General features: G+C 40.9%; 1 protein-coding gene across 2 annotated transcripts in view; it reads right to left on the bottom strand.

The window, feature by feature from the left end:
* Positions 1 to 10885: 10885 nt before the first annotated feature.
* LOC308486382 (sodium channel protein type 2 subunit alpha) overlaps positions 10886 to 22291 on the bottom strand; it is a 97235-nt gene continuing 85829 nt past the window's right edge. For both annotated transcript variants that reach the window (XM_081023195.1, XM_081023196.1), the window contains exons 22-27: positions 20252 to 20533; positions 18851 to 18904; positions 17307 to 17444; positions 15549 to 15653; positions 14615 to 14885; positions 10886 to 14375 (exon numbers count right to left, since the gene is read on the bottom strand). In XM_081023195.1, the coding sequence (XP_080879321.1) occupies positions 13180 to 14375; positions 14615 to 14885; positions 15549 to 15653; positions 17307 to 17444; positions 18851 to 18904; positions 20252 to 20533 (2046 nt within the window). In that variant the 3' untranslated portion in view covers positions 10886 to 13179. The remainder of the gene's footprint in view (positions 14376 to 14614; positions 14886 to 15548; positions 15654 to 17306; positions 17445 to 18850; positions 18905 to 20251; positions 20534 to 22291) is intronic.

Below are 22291 nucleotides of genomic sequence, written 5' to 3'. Positions count from 1 at the left end.
GGGAAAGAACAAACATTTTTTTGAACCAGAGTACAGTAGTTATAATGCATTAAACTCACTATGCAGAATAACCCAAAAAAATTTAGGGAAGGGAAATTGAAAAGCTGAGATGATAACAACGACCATCACACTGATGGATAAAAAACATGTCTCCAAAGCATGCTGTTTTCATTAATGCGATATGACCCGCTGCACCCCATGATTATTTCAAGGGCATTATAGGGCTAGCTGGAAGTCCTGCTAGACCTGTATTTAAAGACAGGTGTGCCAAGTAGATTAGCAAAAGTTACCTGTCCCTGAACAGTGTGACATGTTTTCTTCCCAAAGCACCATGGATAGGATTATCTAGATTTGGCATAACTTTCTGTATCTCATTACAGTGGTACCTCGGGTTACAAATGCTTTGGGTTACAAACTCCGCTAACCCGGAAGTAGTACCTTGGGTTGAGAACTTTGCCCCAGGATGAGAACTGAAATCGTGGTGATGCAGTGGCAGCAGGGAGGCCCCATTAGCGAAAGCGTGCCTCAGGTTAAGAATGGTTTTGGGTTAAGAATGGACCTCCGGAACGAATTAAGTTCATAACCCGAGGTACCACTGTATAGCATAGCCTAGCCCATTACTTCTGCAACAGAATCTGTGTCCTAATTGTACCTGGAAAATTGAACAAGATAGTGAGAAAATGTCTGTGTGTATCCTTTGTTATTCTGATACATGAAGGATACAACCCTAAACACAGTTACTGTGGAGTAAGCCCATTTGAAGTCCTTCTTGAGACTTACGTCTGAGAAAATACACAAAGAATTGCTCTGAAACAAAGCAGTCCTGTGCATCTTTACTCAGAAATAATTCCTACTAAATTCAGTGGGGCTTACTGCATAATACAGCCATTGATTTCCACGAGATAGATTTATACATGCGGTTAATTGATATGTGAAGCAAATGATATGTACTAAATACACTTAACATTGGCAGCCTCCTGTCAACAGATTGCAACAATGGTTGAGATGTGTTGTTTTTCATCTGTCATTTTTTGTTAAGCCGAAGCTTCTCTTAACTTCACATTTGTACTTACTTATAAAAGTGTAAGTCATCTGTTCAGTTATGAAATAAATGAATTATGAACTTCCCATGTATAGTTGCATTAAGTGTTGATAAGATTAAATGCTTTAGCAATCCTATTTGTCAAAATACACACACACACAGAGAGAGAGAGAGAGAGAGAGAGAGAGAGAGAGAGAGACGAGGGGGGGGGAGTATTCCTAGATGGTCAAGGCAAAGAATGACATATGCTACTCAAACTATTTTCCGTGAATAGCTTTTGTATATAGCTTCAATCCACGACACTCAAATGTGGATAAATACTTTCCTTTAAATCTCCTTTCAAACTTCAAACCAAACGAAGCATGGGCATGATAATGGAGTGACACCTAGTGATCGATTGAAGACATGACTGAAACTTTCAAATATTTATTTATTTTTATAATGAATATGAAATGAAGGTCTTGTTTCAAAATTATTGGAGGACAGTTAACCAAACTCATTGAGAATATTTTATTCTCTGTTAAATTTTATAGACTCTAAAAGTAATGATTAATACATAATATATGTCCATAAAACCCAACTGTTTTCACCCTTGGGGCTTTTTCATAAGCTATTTCAGAGGTGGAGCAATATGGCGAGACTAATTAAACTTTTTGTGGCATCATCTGATTAGAGGAAAATATACATACACTGGTGATAACAACTAAACTGCAAGAATGAGAATCACAGCTGCAATAATTTATATGGGGATTTTAAAAAAAAACAAACCACCTTCAAGGTACAAAAAAAATTCATGGTGTCCCAGTGCACAGAATTCTCAAAAGCATGCCAAAGAGCCACAATGGACAACCAAAAAAGCTGCAACACTAAAGCTGCCATTCTGAAATCCTGAAATATTTCAGCTGCCATTCTTAATTTTCAAGGACATACAGTCCTGAGAAACAAATTTAGTGCGATGGTCACCAAACTTGATTTTCATCAGTTTCTTTACAAAAGGACAGCATCACTGGGAGAGGCCACATGAATGGGTTTCACAGTTACCAAAAAGAAAGCATTGGTTTCATTATTATTATTTTTTGCATATCCTTGTGTACAGTTTGTGTGTCTGTCAGTATCTGCTGCCCATAAAGAACCATGTCATAACCTCTGTTGCTGTGGCTGAGGTCTACCTAAGGCAAAAATGCTGGGCAGAAAGCTTGCCAAAAGAGAGAAGGACGGTTTGCTAAATCCATCACATCCACCCAGATAAGAAGTCCACATTTCTTCCTCACTAGAATGTTTGAGGACGTGGTTGCAGGGAATATTCCTTTGTTGACTGTTCAGAAAATTTTCATAAACGCCTCCAAATGTGAGCTATATGACTACCACCAGTGCCATCCTCTTGCTCCCATGACAGTATCCTGGAAAAGGAAGTTGCATGCCTTGCCTATTATAACGATAATTTCCGCCCTCCCTTCCCAACAGGTGGGCGGGGTTTGCGACACCAAGCAGGCTTATCTGGTCAGGTGCCTCTCACCTGCGTTAGGGTGGCCATCGTCCCGCCCCCGGCCTGGGAGGACAATGGACGGCTGGCTGGAGGTGGGGCGAGGGCCAAGGGAAAAGAGGCCGACCCCTTCAGCCAAACCTCACTTTGTTTCCTCCTCTTCTTCCAAATTAATAATATTTTCTTGAAGCCTAATATTTTGTGTTCCAGGTCAGCAGGCGCTGCCATGGTCGTAAGATGGTTGCTGTATTCAGAACCGGGAAGGAATTTTCCCTGCATTGGCAGGTTTCGCCTTCCCCATAGTATTTCATCACAACTTTGGCAGTTTTTAGGCCTTGGCAAGGTATCCTTTAGTCTATCTTCGAGTTGGGGGGGGGAGCATTTCATGTACCCCCCATGTGTCGGCGTTTGCAGGGCCCATTAAAGGGTTGATTGCATGTCCCTAGAGCGGCGGCATGTAGGTCAAACTCCCGGCCGATGTAAAGTGGGAGGGCACGCTGTGTAAGTTTGTGCTTTACAGACCCCTCCCACTGCACCCCATTGCCCTGCACATCCTCAGACCCATTCGGGCTGAGAGGGTTACATGCCAAGGCCTATGCCAAGTTTCTCACATTCTGAAGTTCAATAAAGTTGTGGCCAATTTGAACCCATACTTTGGTCTCTCGTCTCATTCTTTGGGGGGTGGGGTAGGCTCCACAGACAGGGTTCAGCACGTGTGCTCGCAGTTTATATCCATGCTTCTCTGTTAGCTTGCATTGTTCTTTCTCTGAAGCCTGGTTTCGACTTAGTCAAATGACAGTGCTCTGCTGTACAGTTGGTACCTCGGGTTAAGAACTTAATTCGTTCTGGAGCTCTGTTCTTAACCTGAAATGGTTCTTAACCTGAGGTACCACTTTAGCTAATGGGGCCTCCCGCTGCTGCCACCGCAGGATTTCTGTTCTCATCCCGAAGTAAAGTTCTTAACCCGAGGTACTATTTCTGGGTTAGCGGAGTCTGTAACCTGAAGAGTCTGTAACCTGAAGCGTCTGTAACCTGAAGCATCTGTAACCCGAGGTACCACTGTAGAGGTCTTTCCTGGCAGCTGCATTGTCCCCTACCACATTGATGTTAGGCTTGGAAGAAGCCTTCTTTAGCTAATAGAAAGCTTTTTTTTTTTAAAGCCTGATGACGGTGTGGGGAGGGGTGTGTGCTTTTCATGGGATGGGACAGTTGCAGCATGCGCACAATGCCCATGACAGTTCCTCTGATTTGCAAATGTGCCTGTAGGACCCAAAAGACTGACAACCCCTAATATGAGAGATTTTAAAAAATCTAATTACAAAACTCTGGGAGAAGTTAAGTCTGAACAGACCAGAATTTAGTTCAGACCTCACATTTAGGCTATTCCTCAACTAGAAGCAGTACAAAGCTCTGAATGACTGATTAGGCCTCATATTAGGCATATTAATGTCAATGAAACTAGTTCCTGTTCTTAAAAACTGCATGTTATATTTTGACTTCTGCTGGAAAACTAAAAATAGCTGTGAATAGCTGGCAGTTGAAGTACATGACACCTTGAAGTAAATGAAACCTTTATATGTTTGCCATTTTCTAGCTCTTTGTACTAACTGGCCATAGAATTAAAAGGAAGGCATATGCTTTGTGTGGAAAGTTATACACATGTTGTGATTCTACAGTTTGAATACTTCTGGTTAATATTTAAACCTTGTGATGTCCTTCCTCCTTTTTTGTGCTTGGATCAGCCAATTATTTTGTTGCAACAAAAAAATGATCCCACATTGCTTTTTCATTTGCAGATAAATTCTGGTTGCCATAGAAATTGCAAAAAGTCGGTTATGGTATCTCAGTTTTTGCTGAGAGTGTTTGCTGGGAAACCATTCCTTGTCTAAATTTCTCATATCAGAAATGCTTGACTTATTTTGGTCGGCAAAAGCAGTGTCTTCCGGAGTGGGCAGAAAATTTATAAATGGTAAATTTCCCCTGAGAAATGTACTACTTTTCAAAATATTGAAATATGATGGCTTTGTTATATGGAAAAATAATATAACTGTCAATGTTGGGGCAAAGACATCAAATAACATCACTAATAAGGCCTGGAGAAAACCTTTTTTGGCATATGATAACCTAATGTGGTTTAAAAAAAAGGGTTATCTTAGTTTAGCAGTTTAGCAGCAGATACTGAGGCAAAACCAAGTCCAAGCTACTCTGCCAACAAGTCTAAAGTGGATAATATACATTCTTGAGGGAGCCAGAAGTGATTTGTTTAAGAGCTCACTGCTTAGAAGCTTAGCCAGCTTTCCCACTGAAGTTCTGGTGAGCTAACATTAGTGCAAACAGTTTCTGAGCTCTGGGCCCAGTATTGCGCCCAAGATTTCAGATTAAAACTGCAGAGTAGAAGGAACAGAGGGCCTTTTTCTGCCTCCCCACTTCCAGCTACTCTCTGAAGACTAGGTAAGAGACCCTCTTAAGAATATTAGGGGGGTGGGCAGGGGAAGGACTAGACCATGTGAAAAATGAACATAATATTTTAGCTGCAGCTCATTCATTATCAGCTTTGTATTCTTCTTATAAAAAAAGTGCGCCTAGGCATTCCGTTGTTGAGCCCATAACCTAGGTTTAAGGTGCCATTTAGCTCCCAGCTTTCACATCTCACTTTCTAACACTGCTGGGAAGGGGTAAAACCTTCAAATATCCCTTCCTGTCTTCAGAGGCAAGAATGGAGACTGGCAGACCACATTCACACTGCACATTTAAAGCACTATGATACCACTTTAAACCATCATGGCTTCCTCCAGAGAATTCTGGGAATTGTAATTTGGCAAAGCTGCTAAGAGCTGTTAGGATACCCTCTATGGCCCTCCCAAAGCTATAATTCCTAGAGTTCCCTGGGAAGAGGGATTCATTGTTAAAAACTACTGTGGGAATTTTAGCCCTGTGAAGAGAATAGGGGTTTCTTAAGAACTCTCACCACCCTTAACAACAGCTCCCAGAATCCTTTGGGGGAAGCCATGATCGTTTAAAGTAGTATCATAGTACTTTAAATTAACGGTGTTAATGTGACCACACTAAGGCACCCAGGGCATGGGAGGTTTCTCCACTCCTCCATGAATGACTTCTGTTTCTTCTTTTTCCTCTGAGTCTGTGCTTAATGATGGGCTTCTTGTGAGGAATCTTTGCCTGCCATGCCTTCAACAAAATGGCTGCCAGCAAAGGTTAACAACCATTAGGCTGAAGAAGCAATTATGACCAGGGAGAGCATACGGTCACATTTGTCAGGTTGGCAAAACCAGGGGATATTTGAGATTTGAGTGAACACACTGGGTTTGCTCACTCCTGCAAAACCAATAACATTGAGGGGCAGTTATGCTGAGGGGGGATCTCAAAGGCTCCCTGGTATGCACTCACTAAAATGTTCAACTCGAAATCAGTGAGGAATTAGTGTTGCTAATTGCATCTGCTAAGAGCAAATCCTCAATAAAAGTAGTGTAGAGGAGCAGCAGGGAAGCTTTTTCAGTCTGAATGCGTAATTCTCTTCCGTGCAACCACCATGCTGATGGTGGGCAGGGCCAGAGAGAGGCAAAAGAAGATGGCGCAATGCATGTGGTTTTATCTTTGTACAGAACGCTAGCTTCTTCACACAACTGAGGGTAGGTTCACATTACTGCCTTAGAGTGCCATGAAGTTGTTCTTCCCCAGTGTTTTCCAGTTGTTCACGACACCACAACCAGATTCATTTCTGTCTGTGTTCATGCCAGGGGGTGCTGATAGCTGACAGAAGCATTTTATAACCAAGTGCAGAATGCATATTTATTTTGGATAACACGTGTTCAAGGACATGCTCAAACCAAGCAAAAATACCCAGGGTGTGAAGTGGGGCAGTGAAGCATGTGGTTGTGGCCTGGGTGCGTTGCTTTGGGAGAACGCTGAGGGCCAAGGTAGAGAGGCATGGAGGGCCTGAGGTTCCCCACCCCTGGCCTAGATGTACAAGTGGAAAGGTAGGGCATATGATCTCACGAGGGGACTTTCTCCCTCAGTAATGGGGGGGGGGGTAATTTGTTAGGATTCTTGCTCTGTGTTTGCAGTCATGGAATTGTTTTCTATCACATGACGGTGTATGTTTTCATTCTGCATAGTAGGAAGTGACAGCGATAGGTTGTTTTTATTACTGTGTTCTGTGATGTGGGACTATTGTCCTTTGTTTATTTTTCTTTGCTGTCTGATGAGAAAGAGGAAGGAGCTAAGTCAGAATGCTCTGAATGTATTATATGTAAATAAAGTAGATTAGCCAAAATGCAGAGCTATTGAGTCTGTTACGGGAACTGCGAATACTCTGCAGGATCCCTAAGTGTGCTGATGCTTCTTGGTATCAGTCGCTGTGATATTTGGGCTGGAGAAAGCTTTTGAAGCTCCCGAATGACTGACTAGGAGGGAGATAACATGCCAGTCGGGCATGTGTCTCTACCAGGGTCCTACATGCAAGTAGGACGAACCTAACAGCAGTAGAAGTCACTTCAAAGTGTAAGAAGTGGCATCAGTGTTTTGGAGCGACATCAAAAAGTGGCCAAAAGATTTGGGTGGCTGCACAGAAAACTTCTGCCAAATGGGGGCATCTTTCAATTGCTCCTGTTTGTGTTCCTTTTGTGCAAGACAAGATGTTTGGAGGCTCTTCTCCACACCTTTAAATGTCTTAAAACTGATAATAGAAATGGTTCTGCTGATATGGGGGGGGGGGGAACCCCAGGGTGTGTGGCAAATCCCCACATAGGAAAGCTGGTTTGGACCACAGAGGCAATAATTTTCAGATTTCTGCCTCTGGCAGCCATTTTGTGAGCACTGGCCTTAGTTCATTGAGAGGAATCAGATTATCAACGTTTATTTTTGTTCATTGTCAGCACTCAGTAGTTTCAACATGGTCTTTCTTTGTCATTTTCCCTATTGGTCACTTTGTTTATCTTGCTGAATTAAGTTTACTATTTACTTACTTGATTTGTTAGTCACTTTACCTTGCCCAGGGCAACCCAAAGCAACATACAACCAATTGAACAAACAAGTGAACAAAAACAAACAAACCCTTTGACACATTAAACCCAAGACTTTTGGGTGGGGTGGGGAGGGGAAGGGGGGAAGTTGGTTATCTGTTAATTAGTGGGTAGTATATTTTTTGTTCATTATTTCAGTATACTTAATATTTGTCAGGGAACTGCAGGCAGCGAGGGAGGAAAAAATTAGAGGATACAGGGAACGATCCCCACTGATCAGCACTGAGTCCTCCTCAGAAGACAGGGAAGAGGATAGTGAGTCTGGGGAGGAAGGGGTGCTTCAGAGAGAACGGGATCCACGTCACAGGGGAAAACGGAAGGGGCTGAGCCATTGGCTCTGTTGGTCTCGAGGGAGAGGGAAAAGAGAAAGTAGTTAGAGCAACGCGTCATGAGAGACGGGTCGCTTTGTTTATTCGGCATGTAATCTTGTCTGAAGAAAATAAAGAAAGGAATTTATGGCTGGCTGCCGGGAGTGTTTTTCTGCTAAGTGCAGCAACGTGTGCAGCTGGCAAGCTGACAATATTGATATTATTTATATGGTGGGTGTGTCATCCCCCCCTTAAATGTTGTATTAGATTATATACACATGCACATATCTACCTTCAGGTGACAAACCTTCCTGCTGTCCATAATCTTGCATGTTGTTGCTTCTCATCTCTGCATCCAATTCATCCTTTATCACCCAATTCAATTGTAATTTTGAAAATCATTCTTTCAATTTAAAAAAAAGGCATTTCTAATGTTGCTTTGCTTATGCAATAATTACTGCTCGTATACATGTGTGTCCTCCAGACACAAAACTTGTTGAGCTTTTTGGGGCATAGTTGAGTGTTTTAGAGCCAATTTCAATGAAGTTTGCCGAAATCTACACTGCCAACATGAGCTGCCATACGTCCGGATTTCAGCCTAGATGCTGTTTACGAAAGCTGAATACCAGCTATGTACAGGAAATTTGGGACGTATGGCAACCAAAAACATGTAGCCCCAGTTCTGCTGCTAGGTTCTACCCAGGAGCCAGCTTTTTTATTTCAAGAGTTGGCAATCAAGGAAAGAGACAAACAGAGAGGGAGTTGGAATGGGCCCTGGTGGCCTTGGATAAAAATGCTGGATGCATTGTAGGAACAATCGGGTCCCAGTGCTGTGCTGCTCTAAAATGTGGATTGCCCCCACCCTGTATTTTTTTGCCATTGATTTTTATTTGTGATATGTCATCTTCAAAGCAACTTAGGTGTTATTATTGCTGTACTTGATCAGAGTGGAAAGGCTAATTGTAAAAAGGTGGGAAATAGTGACAAGAAACACCACCCCTCCCTTGCACGCCATGAATTTTGCTAATCTAGTACAGTGGTACCTTGGGTTACAAACACCTCGGGTTACAAACACTTCGGGTTACAGACTCTGCTAACCCGGAAGTAGTACCTCGAATTAAGAACTTTACTTCAGGATGAGAGCAGAAATCGAGCGGCAGCACAGCCGGCCCCATTAGCTAAAGTGGTACCTCAGGTTAAGAACGGTTTCAAGTTAAGAACGGGCCTCCGGAACGAATTAAGTTCGTAACCAGAGGTACCACTGTATTAACACTGTACCATACTGAATCAGGGTGGTGTTCAGCCCCGCCACTCGAGCCGCCCTGTCCCAGAAATATATTTGTTGCTGAGGTAAGCCTTGAAATCAGGCCAGAAGTCTGTCATGTGACATCTCTTCCTGTAAGGGGCCTGTGGATCTTTCTGTTTACAAGGATGCATAGTAGAGCACTCTTCATTCTGATGTGAGCACATTTCAGTCTTGATGTGCAGAGATCACAGTCTGACTCTAGGCACTGCTGTGAATGACAAGTCTACAGAATAGTCATCACTCTTGTCACCAGGAGGCAGCTGCAGCCCCGTCACTGGCAAACAGCTGCTGCCCAAAGCTACAGGGCGGTGGCATCCATGCTCTCACTATCCTTTATCAGAATGCTGCATTAATTCTAGGCTTTGATCTTGCAGGGCAGGGGAAATAGTAACCAATTATTAAGCAAAACCAACTGGAGGAAAAAAACCCAACCTCAACGTGTTATATAGATATGAGAAGGATATGCACAGAGGCTTAATTTAGCCAAATCCCATTTCTTAGAGATAACAATAATGGCTGTATAAAGTGCAAATTTGTAAGGTGCATATATAAAATATTGGTAATCTAAGGAGGGTGTCCGAATGGGGCACTTGTACTCACAAACATGTTCCTGGGCACCCTCTGTCTGCAGTTAAAATTTAAGCTTGAAACCACTCTGTTGTAGCCAATTGGTGTCCCCCCCCCAATTCAAGCCTAACTATTGGATGGGTGGGTGCATGTGTGATATTTTGTGTGTGTGTGTGTGTGTGTGGTTCCATGAGTGCTGCTCCAGTTTGCAAATGTGCTGACAGGACAAAAAGCATTGGCAACCTGTGATCTAAAGGCACCTTTGCACATGCATGATTTCATTTTGATGACTACAATAAGTCAACATTTCCTTCAAAACTGGCGTTTCATGGGCTAAATAACATGTAATAGCCACTATTTCATCTTGCTGCAGGAGAGGAAAAGATGGGGAAACAAGACCCACTCCATTAGTTCTGCTGAAATATAAGCTCCATTTGGCTCATCCCAAACTAATTCTATTTAAGATGCACGTTGTAAGAATTTTGCATAGTAAGAACCAGGTCCTGACTTTGCAAGTTTTCCTCTTCCCTCATCTTTTTGCCCTTTTGTGTGATGTTTTCTTGATTGTAAACATATGGGGAAGGGCTCCATTCTCTGTTACTCATCATATGTAAGATATTTTGTGAGTCGTTCTAGCTAAAGAATGGGGTAAAGCCTTTTAAATAAATAAATGCCATGGACAGAACTTTCATACCATCTCAGGCACAATATTCCCATGGAATCAGCTCACTTATAAAGCTGCAAGTCATCAAACATACAGTACCTGCATGCCTGATGCAAACCTGTAAGAGGTAAGAAATGTGAAGTGAAAGTCTGTTTAGCCATTTATAATGAAAATGAACATGATCTGTCACAAAGGGCACAGATTCAGAGAGTCATATAGTGATGGACTATAGTGGAAGAGTCCATCTATTCTGCGCTTTATGGCTCAGATGTGTATCAGCATAAGGAGTCCATTTTCAGTGACATTCTCATGCCAAATGTGATGTGCTCCGGTAACTGTGTTTAAGACTGAAACATCAAAATCCTCTTATTTTTATTATATTTGTGAACATCTCTTTAAGGTCAGAATTCCAGCCATCTGAAAATATATTGCAGTAAAAGAAAACAAAAAACAAAGACAGAACCATCAAGTACAATAAAAAAAAAATGAAGTCTTTATTCTTTTGGCTCAACTGTAATGTGGCTTACCGTTCTTTATGGTAATAGCATTTTCCTGCATGCAGTTCACCAACACACAAAGTCAACAGTTTCAGTAAAAGGAGGAATTAACATTTAATTTTTGCCTGTGAATGGAATACGGGAAAAGAAAATGTCCTGGTGTGATCAGATATACAAGTTCGCTACTTGGTTCTTGTGGAGGGGGAGAAATTATAATTGCAGAACCGCATATAATATTTAGAAGACTTCTAGTGCAGCATGAATCAACAAGAATAAGAATAGTCTATGTAAACAAACACTGGAAAAGATCAAGGATTTTATGGATAATAAGACTAACTGCTTATGCAGGCAGTGCTAGGAATTCAAACAAATCTTTCCCACCACATTTCAATTACAAGTTATAGCTATTTGGAAGCAAGTGCATTTTGGACTCCATCTGAAAATTCACATTAAGATGTGTGCAAAAATACAGTACTAATTAAAAAAAAAGTAACCCAGAAACCTAACATTACCCCCATTCTCGCCTTTCATTATTTTTCTACTTTGTGAAGTTCTTCAATTAAAAAGTGCTATGGACAGAAAGTAAGAACTGCCTGTGACATCGACCTGAAGATCAGTTTTGTTTTGCCATTTATGTACAAAATGCTGAAAAATAAAATTGAATGACATCTGTACACTATTTATATTTTTTCTTAGAAAATCCTAACCATGTATTTGAACAGATTTAAGCAGTTTGCAACATGATGTGTACAGCTGGCTACACACTGTACAATACTCACTTAAAATTCAAGAGAAGAATAAAGTAAGGGCAGAACAAGAAGCTTTTCTTTTCTTTTCTTTTCTTTTCTTTTTTACCGAATAGCTGAAAACTATTGCTTGATGAAATGAGGAATGATATCTGGTTAAACAATTTGTTTCACTTTTACCACTGACATATGGCTTCCCATATTAGATTTCTGAACAAATCCAAGAAAAATACAGCAGCGAAGGCAAGATAAACAACATGCATCAGTGATAGCCTCCAAACTACTTATAATGGTACAGAATACATCATATTTTCCTGTTCAAGGCTTGCGAACTACAGTTATTGTGGTACATATTTGATGCAATAAATATTGTGCACAGGTCATTATTCCTTTGCTCAAACATGCACCACGGGGTTAAAATAACTATTTACATAGACAGCATTATCTCATTGACACATACAGTGTCAACCTTGCTGAGAGCAGAAGATGGCTAAACAATACTGCAGGAGAAAGCAAAAACAAACTTATAAATGTCAGGTTCTTCTCCCCCCTCTTTTGGCCAGTTTAGTGCTCCAGATAAACACATTTTTGTTTCCTAAAGAACACTTAAACAAAAACCCCACCCGGTTTCCCCATCCAACTATAAATTTAGTTACGTGCGTGTCAACTTGACAACGGAACGGTACATAGAGGGGATGAAAATACCTCTGTCGAGTAACTGTTGAGTTTATGAGACTTACAGGCACATTTAAGAATTGTCAGGATGAGACGTAAAGATGTATACTTTTATTAAGCACCTCAGAATCTGGAGCCATCCTGAAACATGGAAGTATTTAAAACCCTTGTGCAAAGAAGTCTTACTTGTTTCCATGCATGGTCTATAAGTGCAGCATGCCTTCATGCAAATCACTTCTTCTGTCTGTACACGAGAATCAGACAGAACAGCTGGTCCTCATGGTCCCCCTGACCCTGAACCCACCCACCCCTGAACATAAAACCCATTTACAAAAATAGTCACATATAATAGTAAACAACCTGTGAATTAAAAAAATGACAACCTCACCAACACTGATTTTTTGTTTGTTTGTAAAAATATGGCAAAAGGTGGCAGTTGGAATGCAAACAGTGGATACAGTTATTGTACTTGAGTGTTTTATGTTAAACACACATAAATTCTAGGTTTGCACCTCTTGTACTGGTCCCTACAGTCTGGGTAGCCATTTTTCTTTCCTCTTCAGCAGTGTCAGCTGGTAATAAAAACAGTAGCCTCCTGTCAAAGTTGCCATCCTGTTTTACACAGCAGCATGGGGATTGACGAGGGGGTCACTGTCTTGTTAATAGGCACTGACCTTAAGTATATATATAACATTTGTATATATATTTATAGATATATTTGTGTGTGTGTTTGTGTGTGTGTGTGCAAAAACAGTCTGTTTGGCATAAACCTCCACTTGGAGTCCTTTTGAAATAATACTCTATTTTCTCAAGCTGTAAACAATTTGTCACAAAGGGAATCCTTCGCTTTGCTCATTTTTTACTGTCCCTGATATCTTTACCTTTATCTTCCTTTTCTGATTTGTCTTTTTCATATTTGTCTTTATCAGGCTTTGTAACGCTATCATAGGAAGGTGGAGAGGTGGTGGAAGGGGTCATATCATTTTTTTCGGGGGTAGAATTCTCATTCAGCTTATCAATGATCATATCTTCTTTGATAAGAGTGTCATCTCCAGCTTTGATTCGATCCTTATTAAATAGGCAGGACACTTTTTTAACTTTTATCTTTAAGAGGTAGCGCCTGAAGGCTCGCTGAATGATGACAGCAGATACGTCCTCTTGCTTTCGTTTTAATGTGGTTGTAATTGGTTCATAAGAAGCTTTTGAAGGATTGGCTGCCATGAACCGATCTTCCATTTGAACACGAAGGGCATCCATTTCATCACTTTCACCCAAAACACGTTTTGTGAAAGCAAACAAGATGTCAAGGCAGTGAATTCTGTCACCACTCACCATGGGCAGATCCATTGCAATAAGCTGAACTTTGTTCGGTTTTGGTATTAGAAGGGGAGGATCCAGTGAAGCTGCAAAATCGGAGAGTTTACTAAACTCTATGAACTGAGTTGCATCTGGATCAAACTTTTCCCAAACTTCATAGAACATCTCAAAGTCGTCCTCGCTCAAAGGCTCAGCACTTTCTTCTGTAGCAACACTGAAGTTCTCCAAAATCACGGCAATATACATGTTTACTACAACTAAAAATGATATAATAATGTAGCTAACGAAGAAAAAAATCCCAACAGAAGGATTGCCACAGTCTCCTTTCACTGAACTTCCTGGGTGGTCTTTGTTAGGGTCACAGTCTGGTGGCCCACTGTTGAGAATGGGAGCCAGCAACCCATCCCAGCCAGCAGAGGTGGTGATTTGGAAAAGGCAGATCATGCTGTTGCCAAAAGTTTCAAAGTTGAACATGTCATCGATTCCCACTTCTCTCTTCACGTAGGCAAAGTTGGACATTCCAAATATAGCATAGATGAACATGACCAGGAAAAGGAGAAGACCGATGTTGAACAAGGCAGGGAGAGACATCATCAAGGCAAAAAGTAGAGTGCGGATCCCTTTAGCACCCTTGATGAGACGCAGGATGCGACCTATCCTGGCAAGTCGGATCACTCGGAACAAGGTGGGTGATACGAAGTATTTCTCAATAATCTCTGCTAGGAACATACCTAAAAACAAAATTTATAAATAGGTTACTTAAAAAGGGAATGCAACATCTAATCTTAATAGCATGCTAAAAATTGCAACCCACCATTTAAAATGGAAAACGATCTCCACAGTATTCAGAAAATTGCAATTAGAGATTAATTAAGATATTGAAAAGTTTTTTTTTCATATTTCCCATTAACTTTCCAAAATTTTCATTAACCACCATTTTAATGTTCTATTGAATTGTAATTTTTCTTACCTACAATGGATAAAATGACAACCACAAAATCAAAAATGTTCCAGCCAATGGTGAAATAATAATAGCGGAGTGAAATCAGTTTCAAGACACATTCTCCGGTGAAAAGGACTATGAAGATCAGATTAATTCGGTATAGATTAGTTTCCATTGCATCAGTTTGGTCATCTGTTTCTACCATCATGGTGACCATGTTAAGGCAGATAAGAATCATGATGCTGATGTCAAAGGCTTGTTTTGTTACAAAATCAAAGACCATGCCTTGAAATTTGTTCTGTAGATGAAGAAAACAATGTCTTATTGAAATATCTCATGATTTACATAGTTTACCAGTAGATACCTTGTACGGAACATTTGTAATTCATTCTACAGCAAACTGTTTAAGGTAAAACCAAATCTAGATGCACTAAGGGCCATTCCTCAGTACAGTGGGAGCTGCTGAGTGGCTTACAGTCACAACTCTGCCGTAATGCAACAAGACCCTACGGTACATGAGTTTTCCCCATTCCAGTATTATCCCTCCTGGGAGGTGGGACAGGACAACACTGGCATGTGAAGGAAGTGTATCAATGGCTGCCCTGTGTGAGCTCTAAATCCTTACCTAAATGGCACAGGAAGCATATAGCAGTGCGTATGTGTTGCCTACAGGCTTCCCATGGGCCTCTATCATGAGAGCAGAAAGGTAGACTAGATGGGCCTTTGATCTAATCCAGCAGGGATCCTCTTATGTTCCCTGGTTATTTAGATACAATATTTCTTCCCCACCTTTCTAGTGCCCACTCAGGCCTAAGAAATACGTTCTTAATCTTGCATTGGATATAATTTTGATTGAGTGTAAATCTGTGTTCCAACTGCATTCCCACTTAACTCGACATTGTTATTTAATATATAGATAGATATATAAGTAAATAATGGTTGGAAACTTAATGAGGCTTACTGCTGGCCTTGGTATTGGTTTCTGTGGTTTCTTGGACCCCAGTTTTTTCATTGCATTGTAATATTTCTTCTGCTCTTCTGTCATAAAGATGTCTTGACCTCCAAAGTAAAGGGATGAAACCAAACCTGGTTACAACCGGATACCTCTTTTTTTTTTTTTAAGCAAGCAAACATTTTTTATTTTTATTTTTTGCATCTATTCTTACTTAACAACCAACGTTCATTGGGTCTCGGCATAGGAGAAAGTGCGGCTAACTGTTCACAAGGCACAAGGCACAGACCTTGCTTTCAGAGGTTTATGGGTTGAACGAAAGTAAGTCATGCCCAACATCACCAACTGAAGTCAACCGACCTGATTGCTGAGGTCCTATAATTTCATTAGGTCTACACTGAGTAAGACTTAGTTAAATACATATTCCCTAGTCTAGTCCCCCTTTCCTTTATTATTATGGGAACTCTTATGTGTCACATAGTAGCAACCCCCTTCCAAAAACTGGCCATCCCGGCCCCTTTCTTTTGATCAGAGAAAGGATGTTAGTATGCCATTCCCTTTGCGTGAGTCTGCTTTCATCACTGAAGGAACAGTGCTGGGAGTGGAGGCAGGGAAGGGAATCCCCCACTTCCCCACCCCACTTCTGCTTTGGTTGATCTGAGAATGTGGATGCAGCCCTGGTTGCACTGCTCTGTGAATTCTTACTGCTGCTGACAGCAAGGGATTGAGATTGCACCCTAATTTATTAAGTGTAATGAGGTTCAAAACAAGGGTTGCCAACTTATTTTCTATCCAGGCTCTGGTGTCTTTAATGGGTTTGTCTACTTTCACTGGTTGCTGCTGCTTCTCTGTGTGCAAAAACTGGCTCATTGGGTGACATTAGCAAGGAGTGAATTTAGTTCTCATGCTCTACAATCCCTCCCTGCTGTTTTCTGCACATTGTATGGCTGTCAAAAGCATAAGAGCTGCTTTGCCTGGGGATTTTCATCAAAAGCCTTGCCTTTAGAAGTTGGAAAAATAATAAATTCAGCAGATAAAGTACACATAGTCACAAGGTAAAGGGACCCCTGGCCATTAGGTCCAGTCGTAGCCGACTCTGGGGTTGCGGCGCTCATCTTGCTTTATTGGCCAAGGGAGCCGGCGTACAGCTTCCGGGTCATGTGGCCAGCATGACTAAGCCGCTTCTGGCGAACCAGAGCAGCGCACGGAAACACCGTTTACCTTCCCGCTGGAGCGGTGCCTATTTATCTACTTGCTTTCAAACTGCTAGGTTGGCAGGAGCAGGGACTGAGCAACGGGAGCTCACCCCGTCATGGGGATTCGAACTGCCAACCTTCTGGTCAGCAAGTCCTAGGCTCTGTGGTTTAACCCACAGCACCACCCGCGTCCCCACATAGTCACAAAGTCCCTCCTAAATCTCTATTTTCATTAAGGCTTTCCTGTGTCTTCAGAAGATGTCCATAAGAAATGTGTACCTCAGATACATTTCCCCCCTCTGTGTCCCACATGCCCCTCAAACTATTAGCATTCACTAATATGGTTCAACCGAAGTGAGTGACTTCACTTTGATTACGGATATAGATTTAGGATTTGCTGGAAATGAACATTCTGCACTTTTTTTGTGGGGGGGAACCTAACCTTACAAAAAATCTTCTTAAAAAAACAACACAGTTGTAAATCTTGACAGCAAACACAGCACAACAGACACTGAATCATTATCACTGAACCCTTGACAGTGCGTTCAGAACACAGCAACAGAATACTTATCTTCTTTTTTTGTTGATTAAAATTGTCTATGATGACACCAATAAATAAGTTCAAAGTGAAGAAAGATCCAAAGATGATAAAGATAACAAAGTAAAGATACATATACAGGTTATCCTCATAATGAGGTTGCTTCTCCACCTACAAAGACATTTTAAGGAAACATACATTAAGCCAACATTTAATATAATTAGCTATTATCCAGTATAATTATTTAAAATTGCCACAGAGCTGCGCTTCCCCAGAATCTATTTTGACTTCACAGCTACAAATGGAAAACTCTAAACTGAAATATATTGGTACACAACATTGAACCATTCACCTATCTTTTTGCTCTGAGTTATAATTCAACATTTTCTCTCTCTGCTCCTCCACCTTAGTTCCATTACCTATCTGGATTTCAATCTAGACTTATATGGCTTTTGCTAACTCTATACAGAGTCGTGATTAGAGTGCTGGTCTAGGACTGGAGATGCCCAGCTTCAAATCCCACCTCAGCCATGAAACTTTGTGTGTGAGAGAGACCTTGGGCAGTCACTGGCTCTTTTCCTAACTCTACCTCACAGGGCCATTGCGAGGATCAAATGGGCAAGCAAATGGGAGCTGCACTGAGCTCCAGGGCAGACAGGAAAGATATAAATGTAATTAATTAATGAATAAATAAATAAATAAATATTGGTTAAAGGTAATCGAGGTCTACAGAATAATATATTAAAGGAATACTAGAGAAGATGGCAGATACACAAAACGGGAGAGAGAGTGGAGAAAAACAAATAAGGAAGGAGCATGAGATAACAACAAATGCCAATTACACTAAGAAATACATGGAAAATTATTGCAGGGTAACTTTTTTTTAAAAAAAAGAAATAATAATCTAAAGTAGGGGTATCCAATGTTGGACCCTCCAGATGTTGTGGAATCCAACTCCCATCAGCCGCAGCCAGCATGTCCAATGGCTAGGGATGATGGGAGTTGTAGTCTAAAACATCTGGATGGCACCCCATTGGTACCCCTGATATAATTCTATACTGTTACCCAGGATTTGCTGTTATAAAATTCCTATTTTTGGAATGGTATCTTGCAGTGATTTTTATGCCCACAGCTGTTCAGCAATGACAATGTGCTTGAATATCTACCTCCTAACTCTTAACGAGAACCTTTCAGACTCATGCTGTATTGTTTTTAACACTTGTTTGGAAGCCGCCCAGAGTGGCTGGGGAAACTCAGCCAGATGGGCGGGGTATAAATAATAAATTATTATTATAATTATTATTATAGTTAAGGATCGAATAGAAGTCAGACCAATCAGAGAGCGGAAAGTAGCAGTGGAGACTGAGGCAGGGAGAATAAGCAAGATAACCAGTGGAGACTAAGAGACAAATCAATCGTGGAGAAGTAATGGCCCTTTTGGGCCTGCAGACAGCAAATTTCAAAATAAAAGGCAGCGGCGATGGGTGGGGGAACCAACCCTGAGAAATTAGAATTGAAATAATAGTTGTGTGAAATCTGAGTGCAAAAGTGTGCTCATGCCATGGTAGTGCACTTACATTTCGTGAATCCACAGCTGCATACATAATATCCATCCAACCTTTGAAGGTGGCCTGAAAATAGAACACCTTTTTTAATGCCTGCACTTCATAAACAATTTGGCAGCCGAGGAACAAAAGCATACCATGTATGTATTAGGGCTGGATAAATCCGTTCAAAGTGGTCTGGGACAACATCCTATTAATTTCTAACTGAATGAATAAGATTTAAAATACTTTACAAACTGTATGTTAGGACTGGGGAATCTGTGGCCTTCCAGATGTTGTTGGACTCCAACTCCCATCAGGCCCAGCCAGCTTCGCCAATGGTCAGATATGATGGAGTTGTAGTCCAGCAACATCTGGAGGGCCAGAAATACCCCACCCTGGAGAATTTCTTTTTAAAACGTTTTGAAACATAAAAAGGTAATGCCATTGACATGCATTAATGAATGAATGCCTCTGTGTACATATTTTACAAATAATCATAGCTTTATTGAAGATTTGGTTAAGATTTGCACTGGACTATGTGCTCCTATGTGTCTATTTCAGATCAAAGTTCAATACTGCCTGGACATAATGTTCCGATTTCTCAGCAATGTTGCAAATATATGCATTTTGAGATCAGACAGTCTGCTGGTTCACTGTAGGCAGATTTCCCACTTCAATTTAATGCTAAGGTGTGTTCAGATAGCGTCTTGAAATTCTCAACTCTGTTTCTGTGCAGATGCATTGGGAAGAGATAATTTTACCAAATTTTCTTAGGAGGGAAAGTTCTCCAACAGGTTCTTGGTGATGGGGTTCACCTGTCAGTAGCTCAAGTTCTTTCTTTCCCTCCTAAGGTCTCATTGCTGTTGTTTGGTGAAAGTGGTAGCAGCGATTGTAGCAGTAGAAGCAATTGCGTCAGATGCGTGGCCACCATTTTCCACCCTTCACTGTGCCCCAGACTTAGTGTCATTCCATGGCACTGTGGTCGGAAAATGGTGTCTGCTGCCAAAAACATAAAAGACATAGGAAGCTACCTTATATCACTGGTCAACCTAGCTCAGCATTGGCTGCTCTTTGGGGTTTCAGACTGGAGACATTCCCAGTCTGACATGAAGATGCCAGGGTGACCTTCTAGTGACCTTCTGCATACAAAGCAGGTGCTTTGCCACAGAACAAGGGTCTTTCTCCTAAAGCTTGAATGAAAAAAATGGCGGAGAATATTTGGAACAAACTTGGCAAAGTGACCTTCTGTTGTGAAGTGGGAGAATGAGAAAAGGAAAAGTATTTTGGGGGGAAATCACTTCTGAGAAATTTTAGCTTAGTTGTATTTTTCCAGTAAAAATAAGACAGCATAAAAGAAAGCACAGGTAAACTTTTTTCTTTCTTTTTTAAAAGAAGTTAACTTTAAGAATTCTAGGAATAACAACCACTTACTACTTGAAGCAAAGAGAGGTAACCAAGGCCCACGTTATCAAAGTTGACTTTCACATTTTTCCACCGGGCTGTTTCATTTCTTTCTATGAGCTCTTCACACTGAGTTTGGTTGTCAACTTCATCGATGCTAAACATGTCCCCTGTTGTGGTATTAATGCAGTGGTAGAACTTGCCAGCAAAGAGATTGACTCCCATAATGCTGAAGATTAACCAGAATATAAGACATACGAGAAGCACATTCATGATCGATGGAATCGCTCCCAAGAGGGCATTCACTACCACCTATAAAACAAATGACACCGTAGAAAGTAAGTTTGACTGTGTAACTGCAAAAAAAGGAGATGCTTTATCAATGTTGGATGAGGATTTCTGAAATAAATTTAAAAACTTCTGAAACCTTCATTATACATGTGCCCTCCATAACTCATGGAAGAACTCAAATGTAAGTAAGATAGAAATCAAAGAAAGCAAGGAAGTGTAATACAATGGGGGTGGGGAAACCAGTCCAACCATATGAACTAAGAAACAGAACATTAGGAGATAAATGTCAACTACAGATAATCAACGTTACCAAACATAGGAGCGATACACAGTTTGTATTTTCCAAACACATAAAGAGTACATCATGTAGAAAAATAAAAGCAGCAAAACATCTCATGAAAGCCAACATTTGCAATTTGGTGAGGGAAGAGAGTTTTGCACATCTAATTTTGACAGAGTGATGCCTCTTTTTTTGCTTTCAGATTGGGCATTTTGTGTAATGCCATACCCCTACAGCAGACATTTTGAGAGCAACGCTCACAATGATTGCTTAAAAGTTCAAATTAGCCTCAAAAGGTTAGCAAACCCTGGTCTAGGCCACCTAGAGCACCATACTCCAACACACAGTTGAGGACATAAGTCAGAAGAAGTGGCTTTCAAGGAAGTTTAAGTATCCCCTTGCTTTGGCATTTCATCTCAGAACAGATCACTTTTGCCATGTGCTTCATAGAAATCTCTGCAGGCAGCTGAGAAGGATCGTCATTGTCTATAGACAAGCAGCAGAAGTATATGAAGTATAGTTTTGCAGCCTGGTTAATATGTTACCCTGGTAACATAGTCAGCAAGGAAAACACTTCTGTGTGGCTGGAGCTCGTAACATATGCAGGCATTTAAGACACTTGGTTAGCATCTGCACCAATGCCAATAGTGCAAATCAGAGTTGGAGAATTGGAAGGCGAAAGGATGGCTCAATGTGAGTGACCCATGTGGCTCCTGTTGGCAAACGATAAATTCTGCTTCATTTTTAATTTTGGTAAGCACGAAACAGCCAGCATTTAATATAGCACTGTATTGTTTAGCATACTTTTATTCCATTTTCATCCTCTCTTAAAAATAGGGTTATCCATCTTCTTTTTTAAAACGGTGATAAATAAATAAATCCATACGTACACAGACAGACAAATAAAAGTATTATTACACGGTGTAGTGGACAGCTGGCTTCAAGGCACAGGCAGAGCAGAGTCTGTGGGAAATATGTCTCTCCTTTAGCTGCATGATCAGTCACATTATTCCCTCCATTACTGCTGCATTTCAAAAGCTGACCTACATTCCCCCCTTTCTGAGTCCTGCAGCAACACCACTCCCTTGCGGTATGAATCCTTTGACAAGCTCAAAACATGGTGCCAGAGATATGCTATCATCTGCCAGCAAGAAATGTGGAGTATAGGGCCCCAGGTATAGGTGGCACACGAGGTGGCAAAAGGCATGCCAATTACTTTAAATTTAGGGGGCCATGCCCAATGTAGAATAGCACACATATATCAGATATTTCTATTATTATTATTATTATTATTATTATTATTATTATTATTATATTCTGTTTTTAATATTCTGTTGGGAGCCGCCCAGAGTGGCAGAGTGGCTGAGGAAACCCAGCCAGATGGGCGGGGTATAAATACTAAATTATTATTATTATTAAACAGAATTATTCTTATTATTAAACTGCTAGTGCAGTTATTTTCTTTTAGATGTTAAAAAACCTTCTGATGTACATTATCA

The sequence above is a fragment of the Podarcis pityusensis genome, assembly GCF_964106645.2.
Source record: "Podarcis pityusensis genome assembly, chromosome: 1".
Taxonomy (NCBI): domain Eukaryota; kingdom Metazoa; phylum Chordata; class Lepidosauria; order Squamata; family Lacertidae; genus Podarcis; species Podarcis pityusensis.
The sequence above is the reverse complement of the archived record's forward strand: the minus strand, read 5'-3'. Positions and strand labels throughout refer to the sequence as shown.